The sequence below is a fragment of the Aulonocara stuartgranti genome (assembly GCF_965226115.1).
Source record: "Aulonocara stuartgranti genome assembly, chromosome: 3".
Taxonomy (NCBI): Eukaryota; Metazoa; Chordata; class Actinopteri; order Cichliformes; family Cichlidae; genus Aulonocara; species Aulonocara stuartgranti.
The window spans coordinates 2,091,932-2,112,578 of record NC_138941.1 but is presented as its reverse complement, the minus strand read 5'-3'; the positions used below and the strand labels follow the sequence as shown (position 1 = coordinate 2,112,578).

At 43.2% G+C, this 20,647-nt stretch overlaps 1 protein-coding gene across 2 annotated transcripts in view; it reads right to left on the bottom strand.

The window, feature by feature from the left end:
* Positions 1 to 20,647, bottom strand: part of LOC309702201 (protein NLRC3-like) — a 143,472-nt gene that overhangs the window by 10,112 nt on the left and 112,713 nt on the right. The window contains exons 2-10 of one of the 2 annotated variants that reach the window (XM_082526712.1): positions 18,537 to 18,662; positions 18,408 to 18,452; positions 18,004 to 18,120; positions 13,968 to 14,046; positions 13,620 to 13,806; positions 11,694 to 13,491; positions 8,675 to 8,848; positions 1,352 to 1,528; positions 611 to 1,207 (exon numbers count right to left, since the gene is read on the bottom strand). In XM_082526712.1, the coding sequence (XP_082382838.1) occupies positions 1,165 to 1,207; positions 1,352 to 1,528; positions 8,675 to 8,848; positions 11,694 to 13,491; positions 13,620 to 13,806; positions 13,968 to 14,046; positions 18,004 to 18,120; positions 18,408 to 18,452; positions 18,537 to 18,625 (2,709 nt within the window). In that variant the 5' untranslated portion in view covers positions 18,626 to 18,662 and the 3' untranslated portion in view covers positions 611 to 1,164. Of the gene's footprint in view, positions 1 to 610; positions 1,208 to 1,351; positions 1,529 to 8,674; positions 8,849 to 11,693; positions 13,492 to 13,619; positions 13,807 to 13,967; positions 14,047 to 18,003; positions 18,121 to 18,407; positions 18,453 to 18,536; positions 18,663 to 20,647 lie in introns of those variants that run through there. The other variant, XM_082526711.1, reaches the window with a different exon arrangement.

The window sequence follows — 20,647 nt, the reverse complement described above, 5'->3', positions numbered from 1 at the left end:
TCAGTGTTGCACTTTGTAGACGCTCCCTGAGCCTCACAGCCAGCTGCACATGGACCAGCTGACATTACCCAGCATTAGAGGCGGGTGTAAAAAAAATGGATTTTCCTATTTAAATGGGTTTTAATTTGAATAAAGCGATGTTGATTCATTCAATCCTGAATCGATTTTTCATATAAATGTATTTTGCCAGAATCTCAGGTTAAAGCTCCCAAAAGTATTTCAACAACAAGCAAACAGATAAAACCGTAAATGAGAGCAGCTAAACACACAAAGATGGAAACACAGAGCGTGGATCATTCACTCGACGGCACGTACACGGACACGCCGTCGGGGCTGAAAGTGGACAGCTCACAGATCCTGAAGCTGCAGGTTTCATCTGTCTCCAACCAAAACTGACTGAACCAGCAGCAGAAGAAGATCCAAACTCTGCTTTACGTTTGATGAACATCGTCATGAATTCTCTCTGACTTTGACCTTTACTTCCTGCACAGCTCTCTCTCTCTCAGTGTACTTCAAGAACAGTTTACCTTCAAAAATCTGTTTCCTGCATTATTCACTGCTTATTACGCACCAGTCTGCTGTTGTGTTCACTGCTGTCGGCCTCCGAAAACAAGGCCTCAATTCTGCTGTTCAATACTGAAGAAATTTAAACCTTTTAAAATGATGACAGATTACAAACTCTCAGCTGTGTCTGTAATCAAACCTCTGTAACTTTGCTTCCCTTCAGCAGCATCAGCTCATGTTCACATGTTGATTCATGGTTTGCTTCAGTTTTTGATCGACTGCAGAATATTTTGAAGGTTATCTGCTATAAAAAGCCAGAAGAGGAAAATCTGCTTCATGTGTTTCTGTTTGATCCTCAGTGACTTTGACACTAAGGCCTCTGCTGTGATGATCACACCTCTGATCAAGTCTCACAGTGTCAGCTTTGTTTTTATACATATGGATATGTGCTGATAAATAATCAGAATTATAATATTTCCCACTGTCTGCTGTGTGCCGTGACCTTTGACCTGCTAAAGACAGTCAGCTGTGGATTATTCATTGTTGTGTCTGATACTTAGAACTGTGAGGAAGAACACTACACAGTTAATCAGGGTCCCCTCTCTCTGAATCAGGAAAGGTGGGCAGGCCGCGTGTGGGCCGCGGGCCATACGTTGAGTCTCACTGTTTGAAATGTGAACATTGTTCTGCTGCAGTCAATGGACTAAACCAGAGAAGAAGAAAACAGACTTTACCATGAAGATCCTTAGTGTGGATCAGTATAATATCAGCCTGATGTCTGCAGTTTAGTGTCAGCACAACTTTCACATCATATTCATCTCAGCACAACTAAAACATGCTGACTGACCTCAGAGTTTCAAGTCCACATCCTGGACTCTCCAGGAAACCACACAGATGCTTCACTGCTGAATCCTTCAGCTTGTTGTTGTCACTCAGGTCCAGCTCTCTCAGATGGGAGGGGTTGGACTTCAGTGCTGCTGCCAGATAATCACAGCTGATCTCTGACAAACCACAGCCCCACAATCTGTATAAAGAATGAAAGATGTAAGTTTATTAGACAAAGTGTGAGCTTGAAATCATTCAGTGTTTCATCATCTGTTCAGAGCTGAAGAAGGTTCAGAATGTAGAAGTTTAGAAAATGGAAACTCCAAACAGCTGAAGCCAACAGGAAGCAGCTTCAAACAAACACAACAAGAGAAAAAACTGAACATTTCACATTAAAGTCGTACATTTCTCATAAAAACCGGACAAAGACTTGAAGGTTATATAAAAGGTTGGAATTGTAAAGAAAACAAACAGAGCTCATAAACTGAAACTGATTTCATTGTTTCAGCTGGAACATTTTAGTTGTTCCTTTTTCAATACATACATAATTATATTTACAGTAAGTCTTATCAATCCCCTTTTCCCTGTCAGTCACCGCCAATGTTCCCTCTAATGTTTCATGTGTCTGAGCGAACACACAAACTCCCTGAGCGTCCCTTGGACCACTGTGAGCAACAGCAGACGTGTGCACTGTGGTCACGCCAGAATCCAATCCATCCAAGTTACGGTTTATTAAAATAATCAAATTACAGCGTTTACATTTATGTTAAACTACTTTTAATTAACTGTTTTAGCCCACTTACAATGAAAATTAAAAACAACCTTGTTCATGACCTGTAGTTTGTTAACACTATTGGAAGTAAAAATAACTTGAACTCTAATTTTGAGAACACAACTTTCTTTGTTTTTTTTTCTTTTTTTTTTATAAAGCTCTGACTTGTATTATGAGTCTGTGGTCTGGGAGAGAGTCTGTAACTCTGTCTGCAAAATACAGTAAATAATGACCAATGTTGGGCAATTAATTATATAGTTACTTCTTCAAAAAAGTTACTGAGTTTTGCAAACAACAGAGTTTGTTGCAATAAATACTGAATACTATCGTTGTTATAAACAACAATACTATTCAGGAAGAAAACCAAACATTGCAGATATTTTATCATAACTCTGGTTTTACGTGGCCGATCAACACAATTTAAAAACTGGTATAAAGTCCACACTTTGTCCCTCAGTTGCTCCGTCTGTCCTGCTCACATCTCCAATGGTTGTACATGTTGTCATTAATGTGGCTTCACTCCACATCAGCTGCTTTGCTAGCTAAGACACCAGTGTCGGCACATAAAGACGCTGTCATAGCCTGTCAACCACGTTGATTAGCTGCGTATATACGAATGTGAATCGCATCATCATATATTATTGAACTTTTACAGCCTTATGCCCCTAGTAGGTCTCTGAGGTCGAGTAGTCAGGGCCTACTTGTCATTCAGTATACGAGATTGAAAACTAGGGGTGATAGAGCTTTTGCTACTGTGGCCGCCAGACTGTGGAATTCCCTTCCTCAGGACTTACGATCCGCTGATTCATTGATTACTTTTAAAAAACAGCTAAAAACACATCTTTTTAAAATTGCTTTTTGCTAACTTTGTTTGTATTTTGTCTTTTTAATCTGTTATATCTTGTAAAGCACTTTGTGATCTCAATCTAGAAATGTGCTATATAAATAAAATTTTACTTACTTACAGTTTTCCCTGTGGATTATAACTTTAAGAAGATGTGACATTCATCAAGGAATCCTGCCCTCCGGATTATTTCCATGAACACTGAGCTGGAACACATCTACAGTGCTGGAAGTGCCCGTCTCACCACCAACCTCTCTGTGCACATTCACTTTTCAACCCTTTGTGAGACACTAAAGGTGTAAATCTGAGTATTTATCTATGTTAGTGCAAACACCTCTAATAGGTTGCTTTGGCCTTTCCAAGTAATATCTTCCGTCGAACACTACAATCTAGAGGAGAGCTGCACTAACAGGTGTGACTGATGAGATCAGACCTGCAAGGATACTCATGTTTCTCCAAAAGCTGGTTCTGACAAATAAAACTGAAAACTGAAAACTAAAACATGTGACTGACCTCAGAGTTTCAAATCGACATCGTGGATTCTCCAGAAGAACACACAGTTGCTTCACTCCTGAATCCTGCAGGTTGTTGTAGGTTCCACTCAGGTCCAGCACTCTGGGATACGAGGGGTTGGACTTCAGCGCTGCTGCCAGATAATCACAGCTGATTTCTGACAAACCACAGTCCCACAATCTGTATAAAGAGTGAAAGATGTAAGTTTATTAGACAAAGTGCTTGAAATCATTCAGTGTTTCATCATCTGTTCAGAGCTGAAGAAGGTTCAGAATGTAGAAGTTTAGAAAATGGAAACTCCAAACAGCTGAAGCCAACAGGAAGCAGCTTCAAACAAACACAACAAGAGAAAAAACTCTGAATGTTTCACATTAAAGTCGTACATTTATCATAAAAACATGAAAAAGTTGTGTTTTTCCTTCCAGGAACCACAAGGCTTCACTTTTAAAGGTGAAGTGTGAAAGAAATGGACATATTTGAAGTCCAACACCTTTTTCCAGTCACATTATTAAAGCAGACAAACTACAAGCTCATTTTCATTGCAACAAGTCATCTTCTGACCCTTTATTATTATTGTTATTAGTCAATATTTATGGAGGATGTTTTTAAATTAGGCTCAAATATGTGACAGACATTTCATCCCATGTCTGTTTGGCCTCATCCTGGGCCGGATTATCCAGCACACACTCTGACCACAGGCCCAGGGGCCACGCAAAGCTGGGCTCCATCCAAGAGACAGGAAACAAACCAACACAATAATAAAAAGCACCATGTGATCTTCTTACATCTTCAAGACAAACATAGTAAAAACATGAGCATATTTGTTTCCTGATAAAATGATGTGACAGGTAGAACAGAGTAAAGTGGTGGTGTTACAGCTACAGGACTTCCAAATGAATGAAAGCAGCAGAAGTTGCTTTACAAATGAAAGAGGAAGAGGAGAGGGAGGCCACCCTGACCATCACTCCAGCTGAAAACATCACACTTGGCACCTGGCAGAGCTTCTTAGCATTTACCGCCCCAGGGGATCTTTGAGGTCAGCAGACCTGATGCTTTTAGATGTTCCCAGGTACAGACTAAAGACTAGGGGAGAGAGGGCTTTTGCTGTGGCTGCACCCAGACTGTGGAACAGTTTACCTCCTCACATCAGATTCTCCACAAGCCTAGGAACTTTTAAAACTGCTCTTAAAACTCACCTCTTCTCATTGGCTTTTAGCAAGGTTTAACTTATTGTTTTATTTTATTGTTTTATCAGTGAGGTGTTTTATGTACTTGTGTTTTATTGTATTTTATATTTGTATTGTACAGCACTTTGGTCAGCCTCGGTTGTTTTTAAATGTCCTTTATAAATAAACTTGACTTGACTTGAGAGTCTGCATCTCTGTCTGCAAAATACAGGATATAATGACCAATGTTGGGAAATTAATTATATAGTTACTTCTTCAAAAAAGTTACTGAGTTTTGCAAACAACAAAGTTTGTTGCAATAAATACTGAATACTATCGTTGTTATAAACAACGATAGTATTCAGGAAGAAAACCAAATATTGCAGATATTTTATCATAACTCTGGTTTTACGTGGCCGATCAACACAATTTAAAAACTGGTATAAAGTCCACACTTTTCCCCTCAGTTGCTCCGTCTGTCCTGCTCACATCTCCAATGGTTGTACACGTTGTCATTTTTTTTTTTTTTTCACGGTTCAACAATACTTTATTAATCACACTGGTGCGCTATGTACACGTGAAGGGGGGAAACACCAGGTCCCGGGGATCAATAGGCTGGGGAAATAGGCTGTACACGTTGTCATTAACGTGGCTTCACTCCACATCAGCCACGCCGCTTTGCTAGCTAAAACACCGGTGTCGGCACATAAGGACGCTGTCATAGCCTGTCAACCATGTTGATTAGCTGCGTATATACCAGGAGTCGGCAACCTGTGGCTCTTTAGTCCTTATAGTGCGGCTCCGGGTGGTTTGGGAAAATAAATTATAAGTATTTAGCTGAAGTGTATTTTATTTGTGTTTAGTTCTTTTTTTAACTTGCAGTTTGTCAGGAGTTTTCCTGTAATGCAACTCAGGTCAGAATAAATGACACCCAGACAGGTTTGCAGGTTTAACGTGCACACGGGTGAGAGTTCAAACGAAGACTCACACTCCGCAGCAGTCGCCACCCTTTATTTATACTCAAGCATGTTTGCGTCATAGTCACATGAGTGGAAGAGATAACATATAACAGTAGAGACTTCATCACATGCAGGAAGAGATAACATACAATGGTATAGACTTTGTGCTGAGCTTGCACAGTGTAACTTCTCTAGTAAAAAGAGCAAACACATCTAGAGAACCTCAAATGAAATGTACTTCTATACATAAACATAATAAAATCTTTCAACACAGTTCTAAATTGGAAGATTATTGTGATTTTGAAATACAAAAATAAAATTATATTATCTTATTTTTTCACCGCTCAAAATAAGCGTTACAACTCTCAGAAGCCGGTATACCCGCCGAAACGCTGTGCATTTATGGAGACTTTTGACCCCAGGTAGGCCAATTATGGATCTTCGGATCCACATTATGTCAGCAGCTCCACCGTGAACTGTGTTAAAAACAAACAGCGCTCACGCCTCACAGATGGCAGCTTACAATCCTGTGTAAAGATGAAAGCCCCGTTTTGCAGACGCTGTGCGCAGAGGTTCAGGAGCAGAAGTCCCGTTGTAAACATATCACGGCAGACCCGACGATGTTTGCATGAACGCGCTTTTCAGCATCTCTTTATTGACCACTTTACACACACGGTTGCTGTGCGCACACAGCCGGCTGTAGCTTTGCAGCTCACAGCCCGACACACACCAACAACAGCAGAGAGAGCGCAGACTTGAAGGTGGCGAGGTGTGATTGCGGGTGCCGCTCAGGTGCGTCCGCCTCCCCCGCAGCGGCGCTGCAGACCACGTCCCGCCACACACAGTAACCAGGTAAAATACATATTTAGGCAGAATTTTGCAAATATCTATTTTTCCTTTTTTAGCAGCATAGTGCTTTTTTCCCAGTTATTTTTCAAAAGTCAGGTCAAGGCTCCAAAAGCCCAAAGGAGATATAACAGTTTGTGTTTGCTACATGGATCATTGTAGTTCAGCTTTCCTTTGTTATATTTCTTTAAGAGTTCAAAATGTGTTAATTACATAAATAAAATGTAATTTTCTCTTTAGCACTTCATGGATTTCATAAGCAACACACCTTAGTTGCTCAGTGGATTCTTTTAAAAAGCAGTTAAAAACTTTTCTGTTCAAACAAGCCTTTTGTTGATCTACGTATTTTATATTCTTTACATTATTTACATTTGATCTTTTACATTGTGTATAATGTCTATTGATTGTATTGTTTATTTTAATATTTGTGTACAGCGCTTTGTGACTGCCTGTCTGTGAAAAGCGCTTAATAAATAAACTTTACTTACTTTAGTTGTTCACACAAAGCATAAAGGTAAAAAAACAATATATACAGTGTTATCTTCATTTTAGATTTCAAAAAGTATTTGCGGCTTCCAGTGTTTTCTTTTGCGTGGAAACCGGGTCCAAGTGGCTCTTTGGGTGTTAAAGGTTGCTGACCCCTGCTATATACGAATGTGAATCGCATCATTGGCTGGACTATGGGATAAGGTGGCATCGTTCTAATCCCATACAGGAGCAGCCGGTCACTGACTAACACTGCAAAACAGAATTGTTAAAGTATTAATTTTAATTTCAATTGAGATTTTTTTTGTGCACAACACAGATTTTCTGTGTGCAGAGACGTGCCAGCAGCGCACAGTTGCACGCGCGCAGCTTAGAGGGAACATTGGGCACCACCACAGTTCACTTCAACAAAACTTTACTTCAGATTTGTTTTCTGTCACGGCTCAACGGCACGAGGGAACAGGGATGGACACAGGCGCAGAAACCAACCCGGAAGCGAGGTGACAGAAAACAAATGATTTATTTCCGCCCACAGGGAAAACAAAGGTGAAACACAAAGCGACGCCACCACACTAGTGGCGCGTAGGATTCGTCTGTGAAAATGAGGGCGACCTAGACACCTCTAGGAGACGGCTGAACAGCGGGGACAGCGGGGAGGTAGAAACAGGACTAGGTAGGGGCCGGGGCACTGGAACAAGAGGAGATCACGATCAGAGGGATCCAGCAGACAACCAATAATCCTCCGCAGTTGAATTGAATTGCCTTACTTGGTTTCAGATGGAGGGGACAGGTGGAGCGGAAAACCCGGAAGCGGTCGAGGCGTGGGGAGGCAGGCAGGTGAGCAGTGGGTCAGCAGGCCACGTTGTGTGAGCAGCTGGCGGCCCAGGTCCAGGAGGACGGGAGCGAGGGGAACAAGATCTCCACTCCGGGTGCTATCGCTGAGGACAAGAAAAGACAGGTCAGTCATCACACGGCGTTAAGACAAGGTTTTAGGATGCTCCACTGAACTAACATGGGAATAGCAGATACTCAGGCGGTGAGTGGTTGAGAGCGCAGGTCTGATATACCGCTGGCACGATTGCTCACAGGTGGTCAGCCAGGGAGGGGCAACCGGACTCCGCCTAAAGGAGGAGGAGCCGCTGTCTGAGACCTGCAGGTGCCCAACCAGACCATGACAGTTTTCATGTTTTGATCCAGTGATGAGAGCCGTTTCCCCCATGTCCAGTCCTTGTACTAAGCTAGGCTAAACACGTCCAGGGCCTGTCTCTGTGCAGGTTTTAATCTGATGTTAATAAGGTAGAAATGGAGGAAGAAGAAAATGACTTCATCAATCAACATGCAGCTACCAACCCAAATGGTGAGGTGGTGGTTAGTTATTACTGTTGTTTCTGATCCCCTACATTATCCTACATTCAAATATATTCTCCAGCTACAATAGTGTTTGTGTTCCTAAAAGGATTTCATGAATGTGTTACTGTTCATGTCACATCTGTATGAAACAAAGAGGAAGTGAGGTTTGTCCTTCATGATCACAAACTGTTCCAGCATGTAAACCTGAGATCTGTGTGGAGCAGCTGACCTGTACGATGTGCTCAACACAAACATTATTTACCATCAGTTATCGGCAAGTACTCAGATCCAAGTATCGGTATCGTATCGGTTTGAAAAAAATTGGTATCGTTGCATCCCTACCTGCCAATTCTATAAAGCTTGGTTGTTTATACAATAATATCATTTAATGATATGTTTGGATCCTGACCTGAGAGTTTCCAGTGTACAATGTGGACTCTGCAGTGCAGCAGACAGAAGCTTCACTCCTGAATCCCGCAGGTCATTGTTACTCAGGTCCAGCTCTTTCAGACTAGAGGATTGGGAGTTGAGAACTGAGGACAGAGCATCACAGCTTCTCTCTGAGAGGTTACAGCCACTCAGTCTGGAAGAAAACAAACAAACAATTAAATCAGTCAAATGAAACATTTTTAATGCCAGCACGCAATACAATTATTGGTTAACTAAATAGCTTCATTAAAACACAACTCTTCTTCTATAGCAGCACTTACTCCTTGTAAGCTCCACCTGCTCCACCTTCTGAGTCAGAAGACATGAAAACAAACTGTAAATCTAGTAGAAACATGATTGGAAATCTTCTCAGATCCATTTGTACATTTAGAGCCTGATCCTGAAATATAGCAGCACGGACATTCACAGCAGCAAAGGGTTCTTGCTGATCTGAGCTGGCTTGGCCCTGGCTTATTGAAGATTAAAGAAAGCAGAATCAGCTGTTCAAACCCCCACAAGGCTGCCCGCAGTGACTGAAACAATGGGACGGGTCGTGACTTCTCAAAATGGGCTCATTGAACGCAGCACGGATAAGATCTTGAAGAAGCTCATGGCGGTCGTGAGTTCTCAGACTTTGCTCTTTGAGCACAAAACCGATAACCTCTCGGAGAAGCTCGTGGCTCTCCAACGGGAGATTGAGAGACGAGTGACGGACTGTTAGATCAGCTGTGAAATTGACATGCAGTTGTTCGCACCAAAGAAAGCCACCATCAGCTCATGCGGCTAACATACCGGCGCCAGCTGTGGTCTCAAGGCTGGAACTCAACATAACAAATCTCACCCTGATAACAGACGGTGTTTAGACTGTTCCTTCCCATCCTAAGCATGCTTATCCCCTCCCGGTGCAGACGGTGGGTCGAGGGGACCAGCGCAAATGCTGCAGGCCCGGATGCGCTGTCTACACCGGCTGTCTCTCACCTTTTACCCATCTCTGTTGCTTGTCATGTGTTTCTATGGCGCATTAAGAGTTTTCATGTGCTCTGCGCTAAGGTCATTTTTTTTGTCTGTTCTCAAACTGATCTCCCTGTTGGAGCTCAGTCTGGGAGGAGTTCTTTTTTCTCCTCATCTTTCCTGATGTTGTGCATTTTCTGCTGTTCGGTTCCGGGTCGCTGCTCTAGCGGCTGACCGGCCAGCTACCTAGCCTGACCCGTCTCCCCAATGTGATGTTTGTGTATTGTATGTACGGTTGGAAAGCTCAGTATCCTAATTGCCCCTTGAAAATAAATACAGTGTTCTGAATCTGAAAAAATTACAGAAGACGACTCTGTTCAGTAAATATTACGCTCATGCTGTCACCAAATACCAAAGGTAGGTAAAACTCTGGTTGTTGCAGCCATCCAGTATGACATGCTTTGTACTGTCCTGCTGCAGTTTGTGACACCTGGTTGATGAGTTGTGAAGGATGATGAAACAAACACTTCACTCAATGTTTGTCTTCTAAACTGGATGTAATTTGGGCAGCCGATAGTTTTTCTTAATCTATCCCAGCTGCAAATAGGAACACAACAAATAACTAACTTTACCCACTTGGATCCTTATCATTCAAGATTGTGAAAAGATTCTCTACTCAGAGAATACTGGTGATTTTAGATGAGAGAGATGATTTGGAAGATGATGAAGGGGAAGAGTTTTCAGAACTTGAGGCCTTTTGTCTTCACTGTACAGGACAGAGAAGACAGGAAGGGAGGGAGAAGTGAGGAGAATAACACACAGGAAATGGTCTTGGGCAGACTCAAACCAGGCCCTGGAGTCACGACTCTAACCTTCAGTGCATGGGTCACCTGCTCAGCCAGGTAAGCTACAACAGTCAGCAGTGTGTGAGTTAATTTGAAGACAATGATGACTATAAGTCAGGTAAAAAAAATACTATCATCAACCAACAAGGGGAAAACAGTGAGCTTGAATGACCAAGCTTTGACCAAGGGTGGCTCACTCCTCGGTCTTCTTGCCCAAGGAGTGAACCACCCTGCATGGCTATCAATGTGGTGCAACCAAGGCCATCATACAGTACAGGCCATCCAAGCTGATTTTAACTTTTCCTCCCAGATACCACCTTAGAAATCATCTAGATTAGGATATGTTGGCTGTTCTAGATCCAATCACAACAAACAGAGAGCTGCTGTGTGTCCAAGGTGAACAGGAAGAATATATACATGCATAAAGTCAATAAAGTCAGAAGGTTTGCTTTAGACTGTGCTGCAGTTTATCATCAAAGACAAACAGGCACCATGCTGCCAACAAATGGCATCAAGTCTGACTTGAGGTTTTTTTGTTCTTTTTTTTAAATCAAGATTAAATTTTATAGCAACCACAGCAGAGATGACCAGGGAAGGTGTGCTTGAGGGGATATAGCTACAACAGCTGGTTTCAGACTGAAGATGAACTGAGGTGCTGCACCCAAGTCTGCAGGTTCAGGGAGGGACAAACATCTGCTGCAACCAGATTGGAGTGAGAGGAGAGAGCAGGCCAACAACAACAAAGAAACAACAAACACACTGTGGAAGACCGAAGCAGAGTTTAGTTTAAAGTGGAACTAAGGATGTTTCTCTGGCTGCCAGGATTCACTGAGTAATTCAAATGCTTTCTTTAATGCAGGACCCACCATGCATGTAAAAGCAAGTGTTTCACCAACATTTGTGACTAAAATAGACCTGCAGTAGAAATGTATCTAGGAGCATGCATGTGAATATAAAGTATCACAACATCAGGCACATGCAGCCTAAGTTTTTAAACAAAGACTGATAACATAACAGCAGCAGTGATGATCAGAGTTTATGGTGAATCCAGCGTCTCGAGTTCTGGAGGCATCAAAGAGGTCACAGTTGTATTGGAGAAATCCCAAAACTTTACAAATTCATACAAAGAGAGAAAGCCTGGTGAAATAAATTACTGACACAGTTGGATGTTAAAAGTAAAGACATGAGTACAAATGTACTCACAGAGCTTTGTTGGAGGCTTTGACCACTGGCAGCAGCCTCAGAAGAGCCTCCTCTGAAGCAGAGTATTTCTTCAGGTCAAACACATCCAGATCTTCTTCTGATGACAGTAAGATGAAGACCAGAGCTGACCACTGAGCAGGAGACAGTTTATCTGTGGAGAGACTTCCTGATCTCAGGGACTGTTGGATCTCCTCCACTAGAGAACGATCATTCAGTTCATTCAGACAGTGGAACAGATTGATGCTTTTCTCTGCAGACAGATTCTCACTGAGCTTCTCCTTGATGTACTCGACTGTTTCCTGATTGGTCTGTGAGCTACTTCCTGTCTGTGTCAGCAGACCTCGTAGGAGAGTCTGATTGGTCTGCAGTGAAAGACCCAGGAGGAAGCGGAGGAACAAGTCCAGGTGTCCATTTGGACTCTGTAAGGCCTTGTTCACAGCAATCTGGTGGAGAGATTGTAGGTTTGGTTTGTTAAATAATTTAGATTTCTTGGAGGTTGTTTGTTGTTCCAGCAGATTTAGTCCAGAGTTGATGAAGGTCAGATGGACATGAAGAGCAGCCAGAAACTCCTGAACACTCAGATGGATGAAGCAGAACACCTTGTCCTGGTACAGTCCTCTCTCCTCTTTAAAGATCTGTGTGAACACTCCTGAGTACACTGAGGCTGCTCTGATATCGATGCCACACTCTGTCAGGTCTGATTCATAGAAGATCAGGTTTCCTTTCTGCAGCTGATCAAAAGCCAGTTTTCCCAGAGACTCCATCATCTTCCTGCTCTCTGGACTCCAGTGTGGATCTGTCTCAGCTCCTCCATCATACTTGACCTTCTTCACTTTGGCCTGAACCACCAGGAAGTGGATGTACATCTCAGTCAGGGTGTTGGGCAGCTGTCCTCCCTCTCTGGTTTCCAGCACATCCTCCAGAACTGTAGCAGTGATCCAGCAGAAGACTGGGATGTGGCACATGATGTGGAGGCTTCGTGATGTCTTGATGTGGGAGATGATCCTGCTGGCCTGCTCCTCATCTCTGAATCTCTTCCTGAAGTACTCCTCCTTCTGTGGGTCAGTGAACCCTCTGACCTCTGTCACCATGCCGACACAGTCAGGAGGGATCTGATTGGCTGCTGCAGGTCGTGTGGTTATCCAGAGGCGAGCCGAGGGAAGCAGTTTCCCCCTGATGAGGTTTATCAGCAGCACATCCACTGAGGTGGACTTTCTAGGGTCAGTTAGGATTGTAGTTTTGTGGAAGTCCAGAGGAAGTCGACACTCATCCAGACCATCAAAGATGAACACAACCTGGAAGTCTTCAAAGCTGCAGATTCCTGCTTCTTTGGTTTCAGTAAAGAAGTGATGAACAAGTCCCACCAAGCTGAACTTTTCCTCTTTCAGCACATTCAGCTCTCTGAAAGTGAATGGAAATATGAACTGGATGTCCTGGTTGGCTTTGTCTTCAGCCCAGTCCAGGCTGTATTTCTGTGTTAAGACTGTTTTCCCAATGCCAGCCACTCCCTTTGTCAGCACTGTTCTGATTGGTTCATCTCTTCCAGGTGAGGCTTTAAAGATGTCTTCTTGTCTGATTGTTGTTTCTGGTCTGTCTGGTTTCCTGGATGCTGTTTCAATCTGTCTGACCTCATGTTCATCATTGACCTCTGCAGTCCCTCCCTCTGTGATGTAGAGCTCTGTGTAGATCTGATTCAGGAGGGTTGGGTTTCCTGCTTTAGCAATGCCCTCAAACACACACTGGAACTTCTTCTTCAGGGTGGATTTAAGGTTACAGTGACAAACTGAAGCTTGAAGTTCTGATAGAGAAGAAAAATAAACACTCAATTCCAAAAAGAACTAATCTTTAAAACATGTTGCTCCATCTTCCATCTCTGGAAAATGTTCATTTATCCAGCAGCTTAAATCTTTAGATAAATCCTCTTACTGCTCTGCAGACGGTCAGCCAGCTCCTCCTGCTTCATTCTCCTCAGGAAGTCCACTGTGATCTTCACAAACGCCTCTCTGCTGCTGCTCCTCTGACTCTCTAAGCATTCTGGGTAATCTGGACTCAGAACCTTCTGGATCTTCTTCAGCTCGTTCTTCACAACAGTGATGATGTTGTCCTCCAGCAGCTGGAACAGAATATTTATGAATGAGCCAATCAGACTGAAATCATGGAGCCAAACATCAGATCCATGTTGGACACACTGACGATCCACTGGTCTACAAAGAGCAGCATGGAGATGACTGTGAACAGAACAGATGTAACAGTAGTTGTTGTACATGTACAGACCATAAATATGGAGTCCAGCTGTGTTTGATGCTGCTGGGCAGACTGACCACTGGGAACCTCTGAGCTCTGCTGCTCCACTCTGTGGAGGAACCATGAAGGATTAGATCAACACAGGATAAAGATCCAGGAGTTTCTGCTCAAATAACTTCATCTGAATCAAGTCTGTCAAGTTTTAAACTCTCAGATTGTGAACATATCAGTAATTTTCAGTCTGTTTTCATGGACGTCCTTTCAGTGGTGATGTCAGGGATGATTTTGAAGAAGCTCATTAAACTGAACCATCAGCAGATCACTGCTCCAAAACCAGAACATGATCCGAGGTCTCCCTCCACCACCAGAACACCAGCTTTACTAACGTGGTAGATTAGTGTAGTACAGATCAATAACTGATGAGTCATTTGATCAAAATCACTGAGTGCTTCACGTCTGACCCTCTGATGCTTCTGTAGACATTTTGCATATTTAATGAATGTCTGACAGTTTTACATTCATTCTATGAACACAGTGGAAATGTTGTGTTATAGTCTCCATGTTGTTTCCAGCATCATAAATTCTTCAGTTCAGAAAATTAGATTCTTTCTTCACAGCTGAAAAACAACAACATTTATTCTCTATTGAAATCTGCATCGTCCACTCCAAAGGTCACAATCTGAAGGTAACATCTGGTTTTGTTCCCTGTGGTTAACTCTGAGCATCAGTATGGTGGGATTTATCCACTACATCCACACCACTGTGGTTCAGTGTTGTCCTGATGGAGTAACAGCAGCCAGTATGATCCAGGCTTTAGCTGCTGGGTCTCTGTGTGACCTCTCAGACTGTTTAACAGATCAGACACAAAGAGAATCAGAGCAGCTCTGTTCTTTAAAGACAAACATGAACCCACTCAGGTCACACTTTCCCCACAGATATGAGCATCACTGTCCTCAAACAGCAAATGACCAAGTCGAACATTTGGATCTTTTCTCTTTCATTGTTTTCTTTTTAATGAATCTTTGTAACAATCTGAGGATGTTTCAGGTCATATTTATCCAGGAAACACAAACATGTAAAGGAGTCATCACAGCTCTCTGACCTCGTTGCTCCAGGTTCACCACTGAAGAGTGGAGGTTCAAGTTTGGACTGGTCACTCCTCACAGACGGACAGCTGGACCCTGCAGACTGTGACCTCTGACCTCTGCAGACACAAACATGATTGAAGCAGCTGTGATCACACAGACTGCAGATAATGCAGCTGTTTCCTGTCAGTAACATCCTCTTAGATTAGAGTTCAGCTTTTTACAGGAAAACTGGACAAAACTGATTTTTGTTACAAACTCATTTTCATTTCCTCTCAGCTCACAAACACAGTCAGACAATCAACCAGAGTCAACACTGATTATAATGTCAGTGCAGAATTATTTCTGTTACTCAGTGAGTTCAGCTCTCTGACCTCGTTGCTCCAGGTTCACCACTGAAGGCTGGATTATGACCTTTGGACCGGTCACTCCTCACAGACGGACAGCTGGACCCTGCAGACTCTGCTCTGTCCTCCTCTTCCTCCATCATCGTCTTCTTTTGGACTTCAGTCAGTCTGAGAGGTAAACCACAAACACTCAGTGAGTTCACATTAACAGGAGTAACTGAGTTACAGTCGCTGACCTCTGACCTGTCATGTAACCTAGAAACCAGGTCATATGATCCATATCAGAGATCACAGAAACCTGATCTCACCTGCTGGCTCTGACATTTAAGACCTTCCAACAACAAAACACAAAAAGGAAGAAACTGACAGAACATTAGGAACAGCAATGAGTCTGCTACAGTCAGCTCTCTGTAAACTGCCACCTCAGTTTGAATTAAAGCTCTTTTATGGTCACTCATACCATTTAGGATCACATGACGTTCACACATGATATCTGTGACTGTCCTAGTTTAACATGTAACGTTCATGTTGATGCAGATCTCAGCTCCGAATCAGCTCTGCTGAATTATGTAAAGTTTCTCTGACATCAGGGATCAGACGCTTCCATGAACACACCTCCATGTTTCTGTTTCTCTGACACACTGAATTCAAACAGTCTGAGGAAACAAGGATGAACTTAGAGCTCCTTCAGGCTCTGACTCACTGACATTTGCGACGAGTGGAATAATACCATACAGCTGTTACAACTGCACACATTTTTAAATCTTGGTTTATAACAGCACGAGTTCAAACTAAACTAAACTCCTCACTGACATCCTGAAACATGAGCCAGAGCTTTAACTCCTGGATGTAACCCTGACGTTGTCCCTGCTGCTGCTCTGAGAACCAGAATCTCTTTCTTTCTTTTCTCGTTCAGGAACATGAGGACCAGCTCATCATCGCTTTGTGTCATTTTCTTTTCACAGTCCAGTTTCTGAGGAGAAATTTTCCATAAAAACATGCTGTTTCTAGGTTACATGGTCATTTCGGATCCGTAAAATTCAGAATTTCGTGTCGTTTTCACACAACGTGTTGAATGTGTAAGTTTAACTTTCGATCCGAGGCTACAGAACAAACATCCAGGACTAATGGAAAAAATGTTTTTCTCTTTTAAACTCAAAGCGACAGCAGAGCGATCAGATAAAGAAACGTCCTTACAAACCAAATATTCACAGCACATTTCTGTTTGTGGCAGAAACATCTGTTTCACATCATGTACAGCGGCCTCACTCAGGGCCTCGTTGGTCCAGCTGTGAGTCCAGTAAAAGTTGAAGTACTAATTCAGTTCCTTTACTAAACTAAAAGTAAAAAGTACAGGTTCTGAAATATACTCAAAGTAAGAAAGTAAAACGAACTCGTTTCTACCACCTGCTTGTGTCCAAAGCTCACTGAACCTTATATTAATATAATAATTAAATATCAGTAGATGGAAATACAAGCTTTTTAATTCTGATTGTACTCAGCTTGAATCAAAGCACAGTTAGTCTGCCTCAGTTTTTTTGCAGGATGTTGCTGCATTTGAAATGACCTGGCACTTTAAAAATGTTTTTCCCTTTATTCTCCTCTTCAGTAGGCTAGCTAGATGCTAAAGTACCACAACTGCAACTTATGGACACCTGCAGTCATTCACTGTCCCACTTTAAACCCACGAGTTTGGCATATGTCATCTCTTCTAATGTGACATCTGCTGGTGAGAAGAAGAGGCTGCTTTTCATGCGTTTCTATTGAGGCTTAGCTGTTTGGCGGCTTGTAGTGATGTAAAATAAGAACGCCCCAAAAATGTGTTAAACAGAAAGTAATTGTTATGGTCCTGGATCTCTGACCCAGTGCTCATGTGTTTTGTGGGTTAATTAATATTCTTTGATTTAGTGTTAATCATGGCTCAGTTTCCTTGCATCCCCTGTGTACAGTGGCGGTTTTTGATACGAGCGACATGGACCACTGCTCACAACTCGCAAGATAAAACAAAATAAAAACAAATCAACAAACACAGAAACTGAAGATATCATGATACAGACTAGTAATTTGCCCCGATGTGTTTTCTATACTCTATCACACACATATACGTGAAAAGTGAGCGCGATGGCCCTCGGTGCACCTGGAGTCCCAGAAAGAAGAGAAACCCTAAACAAACCACATCTTTGCACTAAGGTGTCGGTCTGTTAGGTTATGTTGTGGTGATTCTCAGGTTGGGGGATGGGTGTTCATACTGGAGTGCAAAATTAAAACCAATGGAAGATGGACAAGAAAAGGTCAAAGGTCATCAGGCTCTCAGTTTAGAAAAAAGAGAAAAGAAGAGGAGGAGCAAGTGAAAGATAAATGTAAGCAGATGTGACTTGGGATGATGGCAGTTATAACAGGATAACATTCATTAGTAGGGAAACCTGCTGTTTACCTTTGTTAGCCACTTGGCTATGATAGCAAACAGTAGATAGACAGTAGACACTGATGTGGCTTACTGAATCTTTTACACTGTGTTCAGTATTAATTAGCCATTAATTAGAAGAAGAGATGTATTGTTGATTTGTCTGTTATTCTCAGTGTGTGATGAATTATAATGGCTGTTTGTTAGCCAGTGCTATCTATCTGTGCTACCTCTCTGCATCAGACACAGGCTGGACTTTAAAATCAATGAAACGATCTAAAGACGCGTCACTCTGTAAGGACACACAGCTGGGTCCAGGTTCAGGTCCAGCAGGTCTCCCATGGATCCTGTCAGAGAAGAAAAATGTGTTTTGAGAATGAGCAGAAGGAAACTCCAAAGTAGTGTTTCACAGTGTAAGAACAGAGCGCCACCCAGGGGTCATTTACACTGTGCAGGACTATTGATGGTCCCACTGTGAGCAGCAGGAGTTTAAATGTTGGACATGTTTGATAGAAATAAGGAATAAAGGTTCAGTGACTTCCTTTGAGATGCAGTTTAGAGACCAGGAAACATCAAACAGTTCATTTAAATCAGATAAACTGACATCAAAGAGTTCATGTTGCTAACAGCTCACCTCTCTGCAGCAGACACAGAGCTGGGTGGAGGTCCAGGCTGGTTCCTGTGAATAATGATGCAGCAGTGATGTGAGTGCTGAGCTGTGACATGGAGAAGAGTCATGGACAGTTAGAGATGGTCATCTCACCTCTGAGCTTTGGTCTGGCTCTCATGTTCCCCACACAGAGTGCTTTTAGAGGGAGGGACTCCCTCCTCTCTGTCCTCACACTGATCCATGCTGCTCAATTCACATCAGCTCACACACACTTTCTACCTGCAGAGGAAACACAAATCATTCATGTGCACATCAGCTGAGAGCTGCAGAGGTCGTGTCCAATGTGTTGGACTAACATCTGAGACGCAGCTTTCATCAGTTCACTACAAAAAGTGTCACAGAGCCGAGTTCAGCCTCCTGCAGCATCTGGACTCCCCAGGAACCTACGTCAGGATCCTGTTTGTGGACTTCAGCTCTGCCTTCAACACCATCCTTCCAGACCATCTCCAAGGCAAGCTTACCCAGATGAGTCTGCCTGATCCTGGTGCAGCCACAACAACCTGGTGCTGAATGCCCAGAAGACAGTGGAGATTATTGTGGACTTCAGGAAGCACACAGCCCCACTTCCCCCCATCATCCTGTCTGACACCCCCATCACCTCTGTGGACTCATTCCGCTTCCTGGGTACCACCATCACCCAGGACCTGAAGTGGGAGCCCACCATCACCTCCGTCATCAAGAAAGCCCAGCAGAGGATGTACTTCCTGAGGCAGCTGAAGAAATTCAACCTGCCAACACGGACGATGATGCAGTTCTACACCGCAATCATCGAGTCCATCCTCACCTCCTCCATCACCGTGTGGTACGCTGGAGCCACTATCAGGGACAAACAGAGACTGCAGCGTGTTGTGCGCTCTGCTGAGAAGGTGATTGGCTGCAGACTCCCATCTCTGCAGGACCTGTACACCTCCAGGACACTGGGGCGTGCAGCTCGGATCTCAGCTGACCCTTCTCACCCTGGACACAGTCTGTTTGACCTGCTCCCCTCAGGCAGGAGGCTCCGGTCCATTCGCACCAGAACCTCTCGCCATAAGAACAGTTTCTTCCCCTCTGCTGTCGGACACATGAACAATAACCGTATGACTGTTCCCACCACTAACACATGACCCTACGCTGTGTTCACTGCATCATTCCATGTTTGCACTGATCACCACCTGCACTCATGTATATATCTTTCTACGTAGCACTCTTTATTCTTATTCTTATGTTTCTTTAAGCGTTGTCTGACAGTATGTTTGCACTGAAGCACCGCAGCAATTTCCTAATGTTGTAAACCTGCTCAACATTTGGCAATAAAACCCTTTCTGATTCCAAATCCTCCATTACTGTAGTTCTACAAAGCAGCAGGTCCAACATGGCTGCAGACAGCAGCTTTATGTCAGTAACAATGTCCAGGACCGAGCTGACTGCTTAAGTTGACCCACACTGTGTGATCTTTGGACCATTTTGAGACCATTTTTCACTCGTGTGACTGTTTTGGGGATCGGCCCGAGTTTGCCCTTCATCGTGTGTTGTGCATCGTGTAATACACATGGGGTAATGAGAAGCAATTAACACCTCAGGCTCCTGATCAGCAATCACAAGAAAATCAAATCTATTTGCATCAGGGCTGTATAGTGTGAGACCCTGCATCGTGACCTACAAACTTCTAACCCCTGAGATTCAGTTATTTGAGCAGTTTGAGCACAAGCCGAATAAGGCGAGTGAAAAAATCACAGTGTATACCCAGCGAGACAGTTCATACTCTGACAACTAGCAGCATTTAGTTCTCCAGCAGTTCACCGGCAGGGACAGCTCAGCAGGTAGAGGGGTCGCCCCATGATTGGAAGGCCAGGGATTCGAATTCACTGAACGGCTACCCTGAGGTACCCGGGCGCCCAACGGCTGCCCACTGCTTCACTGAGTGAATGGGTTAAATGCAGAGAGGAATTACCCCACGGGGATCAATAAAGTACACATTATTATCTTTAATCCTTATTATCTGCTCCTCTCACCTCTGTTTACCTCTGACAACAAGAACATTTAGGCAACAGTTTATTAGCTTCGGTGAAATTATGAACAGGCATCAGTGCGGTCACCTACACTGTCCTTTCAAGATTCTTGATTTGTCACATGCACAGTTATACAAGCACAACACGCAGTGAAATGTATCCTGACGCGCTCCTCGACTGTGCACAAAGACACAGAACATTATATACATGAAG